A 16,774-nucleotide genomic window follows, 5' to 3' on the forward strand; every position below is an offset into this window, starting at 1 on the left:
AATATTATTTTCTTACATTAGATAATTTTTTTCTTTGAAATGCATTACTGACTAATGAAGAAAAATCTGCCAATAAGAGCTCAGCTTAGATAAGAACTCTCAAATAAAGTTGGCATAAATGAGTCTAAGTGTATAACAATCCTGAAATAAAGTTTTGTTACTTTGAATAATTTCTCCCCAAAAATGTTACATTTGTGTTATTTGATACTTGTGTTAAGATTTAATTATTCTAAAAAAATATTTTCCAGAACGATGCTTACGTGAACAATAAAACACCAAGAGGGCCATTAATGAGACTAAACGGATGTTGCGGGATTTAGCGCCCCCTGTAGGAAACGTGCATCTATGACATCTCGCTTGTGATTGGACGCCAGAGTGGTGACGACAGGAGCACGTGTTTTCGCATCAGATCTGTCACTCGCTATGGCTGGCCGAAAGGCATTGAAAGTTTACCTGGACCTCCTATCGCAACCATGCAGAGCCGTACTTATATTCCTCAAAATCAACAAATTACCGCACGCGGTCGAATACGTTGCGTTACGAAAAGGTGAGCAGCATCAAACGGGGAAGTGTTGTTCGTTAGTCTTGAACGCAGTGCATGTAAATGTAAAGCGCAGATGGCTTGAATCCAGCTCTGTATAAAGGTTAAGCTTCCGCTGTCTTCCACTATGTATTGTCATCTCGCATTATGCTTTCAGTTATTACATAATTATTTACTTAATTTCATTAGAGTCGTTTAATCCTAGTCTTGTTGTGTACACTTACTTTTGATAGCAAGAAATGACTTTGTTTAATTGTAGGCGAGCAGAGGAGCCCTGAGTTTACCAAACTCAACCCAATGCAGAAAGTGCCTGTGATGGATGACAATGGATTTGTGCTCACTGAGAGGTAAGACGACATCATGAAATAAAAATGGTTTTAGCATGAATGTCTATTTAGTTTTTAATAATTTTAACATTGACATCATTGCACGCTTTCATTTGATCTCTTTCCGTTACAGTGATGCTATATTGAAGTATCTGGCAACAACTTACAATGTTCCCGATCACTGGTACCCCAAACATCCAGAGAGGAGAGCCAGAGTGGACGAATACACCGCCTGGCATCACATGAACACACGCTTGCATGCTGCCAAAGTCTTCATTTTTGAGGCAGGGTTTGCCATTCACTAATTCCGATATCGGTCCTTTTAACATACTGCTTAAAACAAATCGAACATATAAGGAATATGCAATAAAGCTTACATTTATTTATAAGTTCAGTGTTCTCCTGCAGGTGTTATTGCCACGCGTGACGGGACAGCCCACAGATGCCGGGAAGGTTGATAAGGCGCTGGCAGAACTAGAGGGAACACTAGACAAGCTGGAGAACATGTTTCTGAAGAGACAAGCTTTCCTTTGTGGCGATGACATCTCATTGGCTGATTTGTTAGCTATTTGTGAGCTCATGCAGGTAGGGACGTCCTTGATCACATGTAGCTTTGACTTACCTAACTTAGATATACAATAGAGTCAAAGATACATCAGCTACAAATCTTTGTTCCTCTGATATAAATGATTTTTTTCAGCCTCTGGGCGGCGGAAGGGACATTTTAAAGGACAGACCCAAACTTCTGACCTGGAAGAGTCGTGTGCAGTCGGCGCTGTCTGATTCTTTTGATGACGCTCACAGCGTTCTCTACCGGTTAAGGGACAAAGCCAAACTGTGAAGCCTTCGTCTCCGTGTTAACAATAATTTAGTCTCTACAAAGAGAACATTTCATTAATATCGTTAATTTAACAAATGGCCAGTGCGTCTGCAACTTACCTCATGGGTTAAAAAAAGGATTTCTGTATCTTCCATTCAACATGGATATGCAGTTAAAGTTTCTCATTTGCCCAATATGATGATGTTGAAGTAGGTGGTTTGAAGTGAAACATACGGTTCAAGAAACATTTTTGTGCCTGTATAAATTGTAACTAGTATTCACTGTCCAGTACACTAAACAATACCAATTTTTTTCTGACAGAAATATCCTATATTTGCACATGTTGGCTAAATAAATAAATGTAACCGTCATAATAATGTAATAAACTTTCAACAAATATGGACTAGAAAATGTAAAGACATTTTATTGTTGACAAATACGTATTTACAGACTTACACAGTGATAGACAGCGAATAAAGCTTAGGAAAAAGAGTTAAAAATAGCCACCAGGAAACAGGAATAAAATGTGCGTTAATATCAAGCGGCAGGTTTCCTTTTGGATGATGGTTCACCTCCTTCTCCTTGTGCCTTACGTTTCTGTGAGGAAAAACGTCAGCTTACAACACTTCAAAATCAACAGCAAATAAAACAAAGTCATTTAATGAACAGAAGTGTGTGTCGTACCCTGGACGGTTCAGGAAACATTAGCTGTTTTGCAGTGTCTTTCATCTCATCGTCCTATGATGGAGGTCAGAACAATGTTTTTAGGGTGTTGTGGTGTTGCAAATCGCATCGATACATAGTATTTAAAACCAGAAGGATTTACTTAAGACATTCCGATTTTTAATATAAAGCCATAGAGACCATTTCAAAATTATTTTCAGTTTTTCTGTATTTACTATTTATAGGTGCTGTATGCGTTTAGATAAAATGATCATTTTTGTTTAATTCTGTGAACTACTAACAATATTTCTCCCAAATTTCAAATAAAGTATTGTTTCTTTTTGCATTTATTTTGCAGAAAATGAAAAATGTGAGAAACAGGTCAAAATAACAGAAAAGATGCTCTGTATTTTTTCAGATCTCAAATACGGCAAAGAAAACAAGTTCATATTCACTTTTAGGCAATACAACAGTAATATTTGTACATTTGTACATGTATTTTATCAGTTTTTGTCTTGACTTTATGTCACTCCTGAGGCTTGATTTTGTTGAAATTCAACAGACACTGGACTGGAATGGCCACAATACATCTAGAAATGCTGCTTAAATGAACAGTTGGTCTCTTAATTTTTTCCATGTGAATAATCTGTCTGTGCATTTAGAAAATCTCAATCCCTCAATTTGCATTGTAAAGCAGGTCAAAGTTCATAGGTTCGATTCCCAGTGAACACATATGACAAAACGTATAGCTTGAATTAGGGCTGGGCGATATGGCAAAAAAGTAAACTCGATAGTTTTTTTCTATATTGATCGATAACGATATTTATTTCGATATATATTTAATTACAAAACTGTATTTAAAATAATCTATTTTAAATACAGTTTATTAACAAAAGTTAACCTTTAACCAGTTAAAATTCAATTAAATGAATGCACTGTTGCAACACAGAGGATATTAGGCCATAAACAACATGTACCAGTTCATTCAGTCTCATTTTGACTCAATTGACTGGTTAAGTAAAGGGAGTGTTCATTCAGTACATTCAACCAATGAAAGGGCTCCGTTACTGCGTACATTCGAACGCTATTGGCTCAGCACCTGCGCACATACATAACGCTGCAATAATGTCTTGCTCGAGTAGTGGGTTTTATTCAATGCATTCAGTGAACCTTAGTCTTTCAAAAAGACATCTCACATAAACTGTAGTACATTTCTTTAATCATGCAAGCATCTTACATACAAGGTTCAATATTTTAATGTGCACACAAACTCACTTCATTACATCTCTAATCTGTACAGGGCAGCGCTGGTTTGTTTCATAAGCACCAGCTCATGTTAGCAGATATGTTAACGATGGATATAAAAACGTTTGTGCTTGAGTTTCGAAGTAACTCGCTTGCAATTGCGCCTCAAGTTTGTTTTGTTTAACCGGCGATTGCGAAAAAAAAAATAAGACACTTGATAAACCGCGTGATGACAACTCGAGGTTAGTTTCACCTTTGTTTCCGCTTCCAGTAATGTTTTCCTCCTCATGTCGAGTTTTCTTTGCCAAGTGCAGTATGAAATGGACTTCGTACATTGACGCGCATGCTAAAAGCTGCACGCTGACTGACTGTTGTTGCGTTTATTTCTGCGTTCTGTTAGACTGTAAGATTAATACATATCGAGTCAAAATGCCAATAGCTTATCATCGTTTTTGAAATACATTCTATCGCGATTCGATATGATATCGTTTATCGGCACAGCCCTAGCTTGAATGCACGGTCTCTTTGGATAAAACCAAAAGCATAAATGTAAATGCAGGGAAAAAATTCACAATCTTTTCAATAACTTTTCTCTGACATAACCAAGCCCTCTTAATGTTTAACTAGTGCATTCCAAACACACAGCCAATCATACTGTAGTGTATAGGGAGACATTAATATTGAGTGTGTACCTTTAACCATGGATGTTCAAGAGCCTCTTCTACACTGAGACGCTTCTCAGGATCCACAACCAGGAGCTTCTTGATCAAGTCTTTGGCTGAAAAAATATTTTACACACATCTAATTATTTATACACATACAAAACAATATACAACATACACTACCTAACCGGTATACTGTTATAGACAAGGTGCGGTGTGTAGTATGAAATGTACAGTACCAGTTACCTTCGTTCGAGACTTTCTTCCACTGAGACGGGATAAAGCGATAATGACCGTTGATGATCTGCTCTCGAACCGTCATGGTCGTGCATTCAGTGTTGAAAGGAGGATAGCCACCCAAACTATCACAATACACACAAATACACAGACATGTTTTATCATTTTAAAAGCTCATTCTCATTTTGTGACACAGGTGTCCCAAAGGCACAATAGTTAATTTATTTGACAACAGCAACAAAAAATTATCTTTATTTTGAATGAAATCTAATTTGTTTTATTAATCCTAACCAAATACATGTCTTTCTATAAAATAATTTGTATGAAGAGCTTGCTTATGCTTTATTAAAATACATGGCAAAATTCATTTATACATTTTAAAATGTGTCCTAAACCTTTTGAGGTCACAATTTTATTGCATTAATTCAACTTTTACATAAAGAAAAATGCTTATCAATGCTGCAAGCAGTCCAATTTTTACTGTGTTTTGAGTTAGCTTGCTTGAGCAGATCACATCTTGAACAAACACAAACATTAAAGGGATAGTTCACCCAAAAATTACAATTTTGTCATGATTTACTCACCTCAAGTTATTCCAAATCGGTTTCAATTTCTTTGTTCTGCTGAACGCAATGGAATATATTTGGAAGAATGTCAGTAACCAAACAGATCTCATCCTCGATTGACTCCCATAGTATTTGAGATCTGTTTGGTTACTGACATTCTTCCAAATATCTTCCTTTGTGTTTAGCAGAACGATTTTTTACACAGGTCTGGAACAATCTGAGGGTGAGTAAATGCCTTTAATTCCGGACGTAAGTGAATCCACGGTCAGTCATTCAACTTAAATCTCTACTCACCAGATGAACAGAAGCACCCCCAGACTCCAGTAATCTACAGCTTTGGTGTAGCCCACAGTAGCAGCGTGAGTGAACACCTCTGGGGCGAGATATGTGGGCGTCCCACATAGTGTCTTCATTAGAGAGGACTCTTCCAAAATCTTAGACTGATTAAAATCTGTTATCTGTACAGAGGGGAAGCCAGAAACGTGTTATCTGTACTTTTCGAGAAGGTGAGGTTATCAGCGTAAGCACTGTTTCTGTACACATCCTGTTATATCAGGTGCAGGCAACTACAAAGACCAAACCTAGCCTGCTTCTCTGAACTTTGGAACTGCTAAATGTTTAACGTAGACTAATTTTAGTGCTTTTATTAGTAAAAAACAAAAGTTGTTCAGATACCCACCTTTATCAAACAAATGTCGTCATGTGAAGCGAGCAGCACATTCTCTGGCTTCAGATCTCGATGAATGATCCCGTTATTGTGAAGATACTGTTAAGAATAAAACAACAATTAAGCAAAAACACGATTTATTTATTTGTCTAATCGATGCATTTGGTTTGTTTGGCATTCGTAATGCTAAAAATGGGGTGAATGTAAATTCTACATATTTCTGAACACGGTCATGTAGTTTTCTCGCCCGCATATGAGAGTATTAAATGGGACTTCAATATTGTTTTATGTATTTACAGATGTTTAAAGGTCCAGTGTGTAATTTTTTGGAGGATCTATGGACAGAAATGCAATATAATATACATAACTATGAGGTGTATAAAGACCACATGAAGCGTTATGTTTTTATTACCTTAGAATGAGCTATTTCTATCTACATACACCGCGGGTCCCCTCACATGGAATTCGCCATGTTTCTACAGTAGCCCTAAACGGACAAACTGCTCGTAAAACGTTATCTTCTTCGGCAAAGAAGCGAAAAGGTGGCAACATCTTAGTTCTGTGTCAGCCGCCGTAGTGCTTCAAAAGGGAGGGGTGGAGTAATCCGTTGGTTGCAATTCGCGCTAGATACCGCTAAATTTCATACACTGGACCTTTAAAAGAGAATATGAGCTTACCTCTACTGCTTTGAGCATCTGATAAAAGTAAAGTTTAGCTATGTCTTCCTCTAGCTGTTTCTGTGCCTTGATTCTGCCAAACAGCTCTCCACCCTCAACACTGCAAATAACACAGAGATGATATAAATATGCTTTATTACAATAAACATTAGACACGGTGGATTTAGCAAGTTTTAAAAAAGATGTTTTGGTTGTTAATTGGGCAGAAGTTATATTTTCCAAATTCATTGTAATCATACAAAGAGAATACAATTATATATTGTAAATATTATAAATGGTGTAAAATATTATGATGTGTTTTATAAGAATACATCTTATCTTAATATGTTTTTCATTTAGTTTTTTTTGTCTTGGCAATTAATTATTTTAAAGAAAAACTTTACTAAACATCTTTTTTCTTAATGCTGCAATCTGTAACTTTTACCTCTTATTATGAAGTTGCAGGTTACTTTATGTACTGTACTTACTGTATGTTTTCATGGGTTGAAGTAAATGACATAAAAATTATATTTAATGTTTAACTGTACACGATAGCTCAACTTTTAAAAACATTATTATAAACATACCCTTCAGTAATGTAAGAAACAGTTTTGAGTGATTTTGAGCTACACAAGTTACGGATTGCAGCTAGTTCATGTCAAATTCTTTTAGATAATAATGCTTAACGCTACAGAATTACTTACTACTCTAAAACAATGTAGTAGGAATCTTCTGTCTGGTAGAAATCTTCCGTTTTGATCAAACATGGCTGCAGGAATAAAAACAATATCCCGTATAAGAAAGATCTTTTTCCATCTCTATGGTGCTTAAATAACCATGAAACTGACTTACATGATCAATTTTCTTTAAAATCTCGATCTCTCTTTCTGCATTTCTCGTGGCCGTCTGTGACACAAATGCATAACATTTTAATATCAAAGCATCTCTTACAAATGTGTAGCGTACACTGCCACGTAAACAAATCTGGATCATACCCCTATTGATGGAAAATCATTTTTATTTATGGTTTTCAGCGCCACTTTTTTACAGGTTTCCTTTTCGATGGCAAGTTTGACTTCACCACAGACCCCTCTGTTGAAAAAACAAACAGCAGCATAAAGAAATTGATCAAAAAACGTAACTTTGTCACCTTGCGGCAGGATTAAAACAACTATTGCTAACTTAACAGGCACCATAAATGTAAGATATAGGAACATAAATGCAATGCAATGCTGTCATTAAAACCAGCAAACTGTATTTAAGTGCATTCAAATGCGTTTTAACTGTATTTAACAAACCAAATATTGTGAAATTCAAGTTACTTACGTTCCGATCTTTCTGGCTATGTGGTACTTGTTGCTGAACTCTGCTGGGAGGTTCGGCTGGTCATTGCCCATCTTATCAATAAACATGAACACTGGAAAGACACGAACACACTCAAAAACCAATAAACCAAGAGACAGTTCATCCCAAAATAAAAATTCTACAATGTCACAAACTCACAGAACCTGAAACATGTATATACCTTGGTGTTTCTGTTCTGCCAGCGCAATGACAGAGTTGTTGCTCAGGACGCGCTTACTGCCTTGTCCTATTTTATCTTCATCCACCCACGTGCCGTTACCACTCAAGTCCTCAATGTACACAAGATTTTCATCCTAAAACAGCAGCAGAGAAAAACAGCCCATGTTGTGTAAACATTTCTTTTACCGTTTGTTGTAGAGATCAATATCATAACACGGCAAAAAGCAAATACTGTAGATAAAAAAACAAAACACATTTACACACAATTACAACCGATAAACAATCAATCATTTTATATACAGTATTTCAATAATGTACATGTCTTATAGCAAGTTTATTAATAAGCATGCAATAATAATCATTCATGAATAGAGACAGTCCTGCTTTGTAGAGTAGCTCATATACAACGCCCTGCACGCAAGTTTTTAATCTAATAGTTACAAAAGCTTTTATCCGTATAGATTAATATGCAATGCGAAAAATCCCTTGCTCATCACTTGAAGATTTAGTTTCACGTCATGAAAAATAGAGAGTTTGAAGTATTAGTTCGTTATTATTTGTCTCACCCTGAAAATCCTAAAGTGGTTCTTGCTATACGTGTTGAAGCGTGCTGATTTTTTGACAACAGAAGTCTTAAAAGTATAGTCGCACTGTCTGTCTCTTCCGAACGAGTACTGGTCTTCCACGCAGTCTGAAAAAACAAATTACAAGGTTGAAATATGTGAATTCTGGTATTATTGTGGTCATTATTTAGCTTCTTCAAATATACTTAACTGAGAACATGAAATCCCTGCACCAGGGGAATGACGCGGCCCCAAACCTGAGGCTGAGGTTCTTCCTCATCTTCAGGAATAGACTGTAATTCCTGTACAGGGACTGTGTCCACTGAACTCAATGTCCCTGAACCCGAGGAGGAGCCCTGACTTGATGGCGTTGGGGCGGATGAGGAACTGGACCCAGGCTGGGATTGGGTTTGGGACTGGGATTGGGACTGGCCACTTGGTCCGGCTTCTTCAGACATGATGTTCTCTTACTCCGGACAGCAATAAAAACAAAATGTAAGAACATCACAGCTGGTTTACAATCCAACATCACCACACATTCACATTGTGTGATACAGTATTCATGCAATGTGCTCCGTTTTATACTGCACATTTTGGCAAATGTAGAAAGTCATCCAGATTCTATATAAATTGAAATAGTGGACACAGAATACTTGTACACTACAGAACTAAAAAAAAGAGAAGTATGCTATTCTAAACATAGCCAAAATCATTTTGCAGCACTCCAAAGCTTTAGACAGACAAAACAGCAAACTGCACCTAAAACTTTATTCGAAGGACTTTTATATTGAAGCTTTAGATGCATCATATCACAGTTTTTTGCTTTCACATATTCAAATCAACACACATTTTTTGTTGTACATCTGCACCCTAAAAAACGTGTATTTTACACGTGGATGTTATTAGAGCTCAAACTTTGGTATTTTTGAATTGAAGGCAAATATAAAAATATTATATAAAGGTGACACAAACAAACTTGAATCGCAAAATGCTGAACGAACTTTGAAGGAAATACATTATAATGCGTGACCTTGGCAAACTCAACTTCTGAGACTAATTTCATGCACGACCCGGAATCAACGCAATGCAATACAATTTAACAAGACAGTCAGATTGGAGAAAAATGTGCACAGAACAAAAATCATGAGTTTTTGACAAAGCTTGCACACAGCACATGCTGCGATTTGCCACCGTTGCTTTACGGATAAACCACAAGCGGTCAAGGAAGTGCTGTTGTTTTTATTCCGCGCAAATATTCATTAGCATAACATCGACGTAAAATATAAACGTTATTATGCTGCGATTGCAATTGCATATCAAAATGCATACCTTTGTCAAGTCGTGTTTTACAAATAAATTAATCCTTGCAGAGTTGGAATATCAGGCAGCATGGGCACCTCATCAATCTGCCGGGAAAACACTTCCCACATGAGTTTCAAGTGAACGTCCCATAACATCATTCGGCCAATCAGAACTGAACGCAAAGTCTCACGGGAAATGTAGTTTCCATATTAGTTCCGTTTCATTATTTTACTTTATTTTTCATTTTAAATGTTAGACAATGTATTGTTTTTATAATAATAATGATAATAATAAAAACGATAGAAATAATAATATAAAATAGAGAACATGTGTGTGTGTATATATATATATATATATATTTTTTATGGATATATTATATTTGTTTTTCATTCTTTTTAAATCGCATGTGTTTTTGTTGTAAATCACATTGGTCAACTGCTGTTGTCTTTAATTGTGCTATAGAAATACATTTACATTGACATTGAAATTGACAACCACACAGAAAAGCAAAATGTCTTTTGTTGTATATTTTCCTCGCTGCCTTCTCCTTTTTACTGGAAGTGTTTTAAAATACTGATTTGGTTTAACTGAGTTTGTAAATGTGTCACCGTGTATCCAAACCTTTATTTTGACACAATTCCAAACATATGACCGGAAACGAGAGTTACAGTGGACAGACATGGCAACATTAAACATACTTAGGTTTTTAAAAACGTTTGAAGGATTAAAGCATGCACACAGCTTAATATCAAACGGACAAAGTCTTGCGTCTGGAGTTTCGTGTTTCGCTTTAGCGCGATGTTTCACTTCTCACAATCAGGACATGAAGGGCGTGTTTCATAAAGCAGCCAAAGCAAACCTGACACTGAACTACAGGTGTTTCTGCACTGTTACAGCCAGCAGAGTTTGCTGGAACTGTGGATCTTCTACGGAGTTATTTTTCTGTTCATCCTGTAAAGTCATCCAGCCTCCCCATGACATCATCAATTATTTTCAGATATTGAACTGGTGAGTTAACTGGTTGTTGATAAGTTACACCTTATAGATATCATTTATACATTTAATGTGTGTTTCAATGCATACCATGTATCTAAATCCGTGTATCATTTGTTCATTCGTTTTTTCAAATTAAAACCAAAAATTATGATAATTAAATGTTCTTTACATTTCCTCAGTGAACTGTTCCTTTAATGTAGTCGTTGTAGACAAACTCACCAGAAACATTTATAGTATATGTTTCTCTTTCCTCAGTGAAGAAACGTTTTCCTTGGACACCAAGAAACTTCAGAAACGATTTGTTGAACTACAAAGATATCTTCATCCTGACAACTTCAGCCAGAAATCATTGGTACTGACCTATATGCAACGCTTCACAAATCTGAATGTTGCAATCAGGGTGTAGTGACATCCCGTCCTTTGTGATGACCTGGAGTGCCAATATGATGCTGGGCAGGCATAGCAGCTGTTCATGACATTTTTTGGATGACATGAATATTGTGTCTGGTTGTTTTGTAATGTCTATTGATAATAACATACAAAACTCTAAATATAATGATTCATTTTTATAGGATGATCCATTGGTAGGATGAACTTTCGGAACAGATTTTGATGGTGTAAAAAGGTTTGAAGCTAAATGTCATTTATTTACTTTTTCTTTTGATTTTTGGGGTGAAATATAACCTAAGTGCAAACGTGACGTTCACCCTGGTTCCTTCAGTCCTTTTCATGCACATTCCCAGTTTAGACTGTAATCCATATCCGTATCTGTTTAGATGCGAAGGCAAAACGGACACATGCAATCATTCATACAAGCCTGAAGACAGCTCGTGGCTGATTGGTGCACGCGTTACGTACCCGCCGTGTCTCCTGACAGCAAAAGCAAGCTGGATGTTCATTCTCCAGGGTCTGGCAACCCTGACAGCTGAAAATGTTTTTCTTCTGCAAGTCATTTCTTTCGTTTCTCACCTCTTATTCCACCTGACGTCTCGCTGACGAATCTCATCACAGCTCAGACCCTCTGCGTCCACCCACACGCTGAGATCCTTCAGGAAAAAAACACAATTATCAACATTGCCGGGGTTTCGTTTTTTTTGTTGACATTTCACAGCATTCCCGAGAGGAACTCCTAACCACAAACACGGAATTTGCCATGATGTCTTAAAATAAATGTGACATCCGTACGTAATTATATAACGTTCGGGAAAGTTTGAAGAGTTGGGCTTTTGTTTTGATACACTTGTTACTTCATAAAATCAGTCTTCTGGTAATATCCTTTGTAGCTTTGTGTTGCCTGATAAAAGAATGAATCTAATTTGATGTGATCTGCACCTGTTTACAGAAAGAACAAGAGTATTCAGAAACGCAGTCAGCCCTGGTGAACAAAGCTTACAGAACGCTACAGAAACCTCTGAGTCGGGCCATCTACATGGTAATTATTTTTTTTGGTAGAGTTTGTTGAGTATGAGAGAGATGTGGGTTGTAAACAGCGGCCACAACAACTATTTTGACACTTTAGTCACACTTACGAATGTGTGAACGTCTATACAGTACATAATAAAATACAAAACCAAGTGGAAGAAAATCTGACGCCAAGTAAAATGATTTTTTGTGTTGTAATTGATAAACCAACAGATTGAAGTAGGCAATTTCGGACACAGGGTTTGTTTTGAGAAAAACACGTGTTGCCAAAAATGTTTTCAAATCTTTGACACACACTGAAAATATGGGTGCAGTTTATACATATATCTTTCCTGAGAAACTTTGCTGAACTTTTAACCTATTAATAGAGCTAAAGCGGACTTCTATTCTGTAACCTGGTTCAGTTTCCCCTTTATAACCTGCATCTTCTGCTGTAGCTGGAGCTGCGAGGCGTTTTATTGGAGGAGGGTACGGATGCCACTGCCGACCCTGCGATTCTCCTCGAGGTCATGGAGGTCAACGAGAGCCTCGCAGAGACTCAGAACCAAGATGAGGTCGACGCTATCGGGCAGTCAGTGCGAGGTGTGTAGGACAAAAAGCTCCTAACATTGTTCCGTGTCCACTTACTGTATGTGGCTTGTAGCGTGTTTATTGTATATGGCTGTTTGTTGATCTAGGTTCATTCCATTAGAAAGTTCAAGGTTTCTTGGCTTATGTTTGTGTTTTATTCATTCAGTGATAGTTCAGTGTGGTTACAGCATAACGCTTTATTTTGGGATTTTTTTGCCAAAGGATGTTGACATTATTTTGTGCCGTTTTCCCCCTATTCTTTCACCAGATAAACTAAAGGATTTGACTGAACAGATGAATTCGTCTCTGAACAAAGGTTTGTTCAACCTGTGACTTCCCAAATCTGACAGACATTCACTTCCAAGGCCACGTGCACATTTCCTTGGCATGCGATTGGGATATTGCTGGTTTTGTGTTTGACTCGCAGGTTTCTTTTTGCAGGTGATCTGCTGACCGCCAAAGGCCTTCTGGTCCAAATGAAGTACTTGTCAAATATAGAGGAGAAGGTGAAAAAGAGAATTACAGAGAGTTGGTAAGGGAGCGTGAACAATTGTAAATAATTTAAACTTCTTTGTTTTGTCAGCCCCAGCGCTGTTAAAGCGTCACACTTGTGTTTGCACATTTTAATTGTACTATTTAATGTTGTTTGTGTAGGCTGTATTATTATTGTTGGCAACTGAATAAATACACTTATTTTAATCTATTGTCAAAGGCAGTGTTTTTCATTGTAAGGGTAATGTATTAAAGATATGAAATAATAAACAAAGATATTAAAATATTTATTTTTGGTATGCAGTCGTATATTGTTAACAATACTGTGAATTTTAATTGTGGGACATTTATGCTCTTCCCTTTGAAAGAGTTTATCTTTATTAATAATCTTTATGGATACTTTTTGTTGCTCTTTTGTTCAATGCCTACTTTTATTAAAAAAAAAAAAAAAATATATATATATATAAAAATGTAAATGATATAAAATGTAAATATAATATAAATATAAAAACTAAAATATAACGTTCAATATAATTGTTCAATGCCTAATTTTATAAAAAAGTATTATAAAAAATATGTATAAAGTATAAATACTTTTCATGATTCGCACTCAAAAAAAGTGTTAATATATTAAATACTTTTATTCCATGGAGGCAGGTTAACACAAACGTTTCGGCAAATGCCTTTATTCGTTGTGTTTAACTTGGAATAAAGTATAAATACTATCTTAAACAGTCTCTTGTTCTAAAAAGAATGTGCTGACTTCCTCAATACAGTAGCTGCATTCAGCGTTAAAATGTGAAATCCTACAAGACAAAATCTGTGAAAGTATTTTTTTAGCCAATCCTGTTTGAATCTCGAGTGCTCGTACGCATAGAATCTCTGCAATGCTCTTTGTGATAAATGTTTTTTATTTCTCTCTAATGGGGACTGATTCATTAAATTGTAATTGGAGCAGGATTTTAGATGATGTCATTACTCTGGACATGTAGTTTAACATCCGTCTCTTATTAGATACTGCAGAGACAGGGTTTCCTTATTGTAATCGTTTGTACATTTGCTTATGGTGCTATATGAATTAGATTACACAATAACGGGCCTATCGAACCAGGATGTATATGTAATGTAATGAAATGTAAGTGAAAAGGAGAGTTGGTAAGAAATAAGGTGTAAAGTTTTTACTGACCTGTAGGGGGAAGCATGTGACCTTACCATATTGGTGTTGAGTGGGTGGGTGTACTGCAGGTAAAAACCTCAATAACTGTGTGAATTATAGGTTTATGAAATTTATATTCCTCTCGTAATGGAAGAGTATCGCCTGAGCTGCTTTTATATTACAGTCTGACACTTAGATTTAAATACATATAAAAACATGATTTTTGGCTCCATTTCAGATAAATATCAGGAAAATATTTATTTCCTCAAGCCGAGGTTGTACACAAATGACTATTGATTGTTCTTAACCATTTCTTTACTATTGTTCATACACCTGGCTAAAGGGATAGTTCACCCCCCAAAAAAACTTTCACCATTTACTCACCCTCATGCCATTTTAAATCTGTATGAATTTGTTTCCTCTGCAGAACACAAAGAAGATATTTTGAAGAACGTTGGTAACCAAACAACATTGGACTCCATTGACTTCTATTGTATGGATACCACAGATACATTTCTCAAAATATCTTCTTTTGTTTTCCACAGAAATACATTTTATTTTGGTGTTTATTTACAAAGTAAATTAAAAATGTGCTTTTCTAAGCGATCAGACATTTCATTTACCTGAAAGATGAGAAAACAAAAAAAATCCTGTAGATGAACAATTAAGTAGGAGCTCGAGCAATAGACCAGAATATCACAGAGTGCTTTACGAATTTCGACTCCCTGTGTGATGACTCCCCTACTTCTGATTGGTTCATTCACTTAGGATGCTGCTTTGTGATTGGCCCCTATCTCTAAAGCCTGCCCCCACACCTAATCCTAACCTTCGTAGGGGAAAACAGGGCAGTCTTAATCTCACGGGGAGTCAAATTTTGATAGGACATGGCACTATGTAAAGTAGTCATTTCAAGCAAATGTTAAGCTGCATCTTCAATGTCGACGACACAACATAAAAAATTGGAGGTTAGAAAAAGAGCTTAATGATGCCAGTTTACATTTAATCTTCAGTATAAATCCGTGTAATACCACTGGAGCAGTGCCCGTAATGTACCGCTGCAAACCTGACTCGCCTTGCTTGTTTATTAAGTCAAGAACGACAACGTCACGTTCCTAAATTTCCCTTACAGGAGAACGGTTTCCTTAATACATGTAGATGTGCTGAGAATTAAACCACAGCGCAGACAGAGCGAGAGAGTGAGTGTGGACAAGGGTGGCCATCTGATGTGATTATGATTCATCCCATAATCGGAAAGCATCCACCGCTCTGCCAAATTAATGGAAAAACATGATCGACCACTTCTGAAGCTACTGCTGTGTCCAGCTACTCCTTCAAATTGGGTTTGAAAGAAAGAAGAGAATGAGACTTTGAGGGTGTGCAGGGAAGAGAAAAACAAATGTTAAATCTTCAGCGGAGAGGAAATTGAGTTGGATGGCATGAAAGAGAGCGGGCAAACATGCGTGTCTTCAAATGAGGCCGAGATTATTAAGGGGGTCTTATGCTGCCATCACATGCCTCATGCGGTAGGTACGGCGTAGCCTACTCAGAAAGGCATACACTACACCGTAGCCTAAGGCTCTCCTGATTTTGCCAAGTGGTTGATGTCCTTAGGGCAACATCATGTTGACCCTGGGGCAACATTTAAATCAACCAATCAGATTTCAGAAATAAATTTACAGTTATTGTAAATAACTATGGCCTATTGGCCATTGCCTGTGGACGCGGATAACGACGCACAAGTATAAACAAAAATTGGCGCGTTGCCTACAGCATAAGTCCAACGTACAAGTAAAAAATTAATTTAAGACCAATCATAGCTCTTGCGGTCCGCGTCACATTGACACGTCGTAGGGTACGCGTCTCTGCGTAGGTCCGACGCAGAAGTAATAATCCGCCTTTAGGCTGCATCCAAATAACCCCACTTGCAGTCTTTGTACTTGACCACTTGACTACTTTCATAACATATTTCCTGTTTTTGGCCCAAGTGTTCTACTGGGCATAAAGATCCCAAGTGCATGTAGTATTTCTAACCCGATGGGACACACTTAGCAAGTGCAGACATTTAATTAATGTGTTTTTTAATGTGATAAAAAGCAGTTTTACAAAATACATAACCTATCTTTGGAGTTTACACCATTAAAGAGTGCAACACTTTACATTTTTCCCACAAAATTATATGTAATATCTAATTATATAAGTCAGACTTATTTTTACAGCTCTTTATTTGTATTGCATCAAAGCAGCTGTACAAAAAAAAACGCATGTTAGCCAAACATAGAATAAATAAAGATATAACCTTAAAAGGTTGTAGCATAACTTACACTGGAAAGCTTGCTGCAACATCTCACGAGATCCGGGCAAAAACC

The 16,774-nt window shown here is 36.7% G+C and overlaps 3 protein-coding genes across 4 annotated transcripts; 2 read left to right on the forward strand and 1 right to left on the reverse strand.

The window, feature by feature from the left end:
- The first annotated feature begins 395 nt into the window (after positions 1 to 395).
- Positions 396 to 2,696, forward strand: gstt2 (glutathione S-transferase theta 2). The gene is made up of 5 exons (XM_057328228.1): positions 396 to 547; positions 801 to 888; positions 1,001 to 1,151; positions 1,276 to 1,452; positions 1,568 to 2,696. Exons 1-5 carry the CDS (start codon positions 424 to 426, stop codon positions 1,706 to 1,708), a joined length of 681 nt encoding a protein of 226 aa, XP_057184211.1. The 5' UTR covers positions 396 to 423; the 3' UTR covers positions 1,709 to 2,696.
- Positions 2,170 to 9,896, reverse strand: chek2 (checkpoint kinase 2). 2 transcript variants are annotated; one of them, XM_057328207.1, is made up of 15 exons: positions 9,800 to 9,896; positions 8,682 to 8,936; positions 8,474 to 8,598; positions 7,909 to 8,041; positions 7,710 to 7,800; positions 7,379 to 7,475; positions 7,236 to 7,289; positions 7,088 to 7,152; positions 6,405 to 6,504; positions 5,740 to 5,826; positions 5,355 to 5,518; positions 4,504 to 4,619; positions 4,288 to 4,373; positions 2,372 to 2,425; positions 2,170 to 2,284 (listed from the first exon to the last, which is right to left on the reverse strand). In XM_057328207.1, exons 2-15 carry the CDS (start codon positions 8,926 to 8,928, stop codon positions 2,225 to 2,227), a joined length of 1,479 nt encoding a protein of 492 aa, XP_057184190.1. In that variant the 5' UTR covers positions 8,929 to 8,936; positions 9,800 to 9,896; the 3' UTR covers positions 2,170 to 2,224. The 2 variants fall into 2 exon arrangements, with proteins under 2 accessions (XP_057184190.1, XP_057184198.1); XM_057328215.1 differs by having other exon boundaries at positions 8,682 to 8,940; positions 9,800 to 9,886.
- Positions 9,897 to 10,429: 533 nt separating this feature from the next.
- hscb (HscB mitochondrial iron-sulfur cluster cochaperone) lies at positions 10,430 to 13,517 on the forward strand. The gene is made up of 6 exons (XM_057362780.1): positions 10,430 to 10,780; positions 11,024 to 11,120; positions 12,111 to 12,200; positions 12,628 to 12,772; positions 13,029 to 13,076; positions 13,202 to 13,517. Exons 1-6 carry the CDS (start codon positions 10,452 to 10,454, stop codon positions 13,294 to 13,296), a joined length of 804 nt encoding a protein of 267 aa, XP_057218763.1. The 5' UTR covers positions 10,430 to 10,451; the 3' UTR covers positions 13,297 to 13,517.
- Positions 13,518 to 16,774: the final 3,257 nt, after the last annotated feature.

Source organism: Triplophysa rosa, linkage group LG2, assembly GCF_024868665.1.
Source record: "Triplophysa rosa linkage group LG2, Trosa_1v2, whole genome shotgun sequence".
Classification (NCBI taxonomy): Eukaryota; Metazoa; Chordata; class Actinopteri; order Cypriniformes; family Nemacheilidae; genus Triplophysa; species Triplophysa rosa.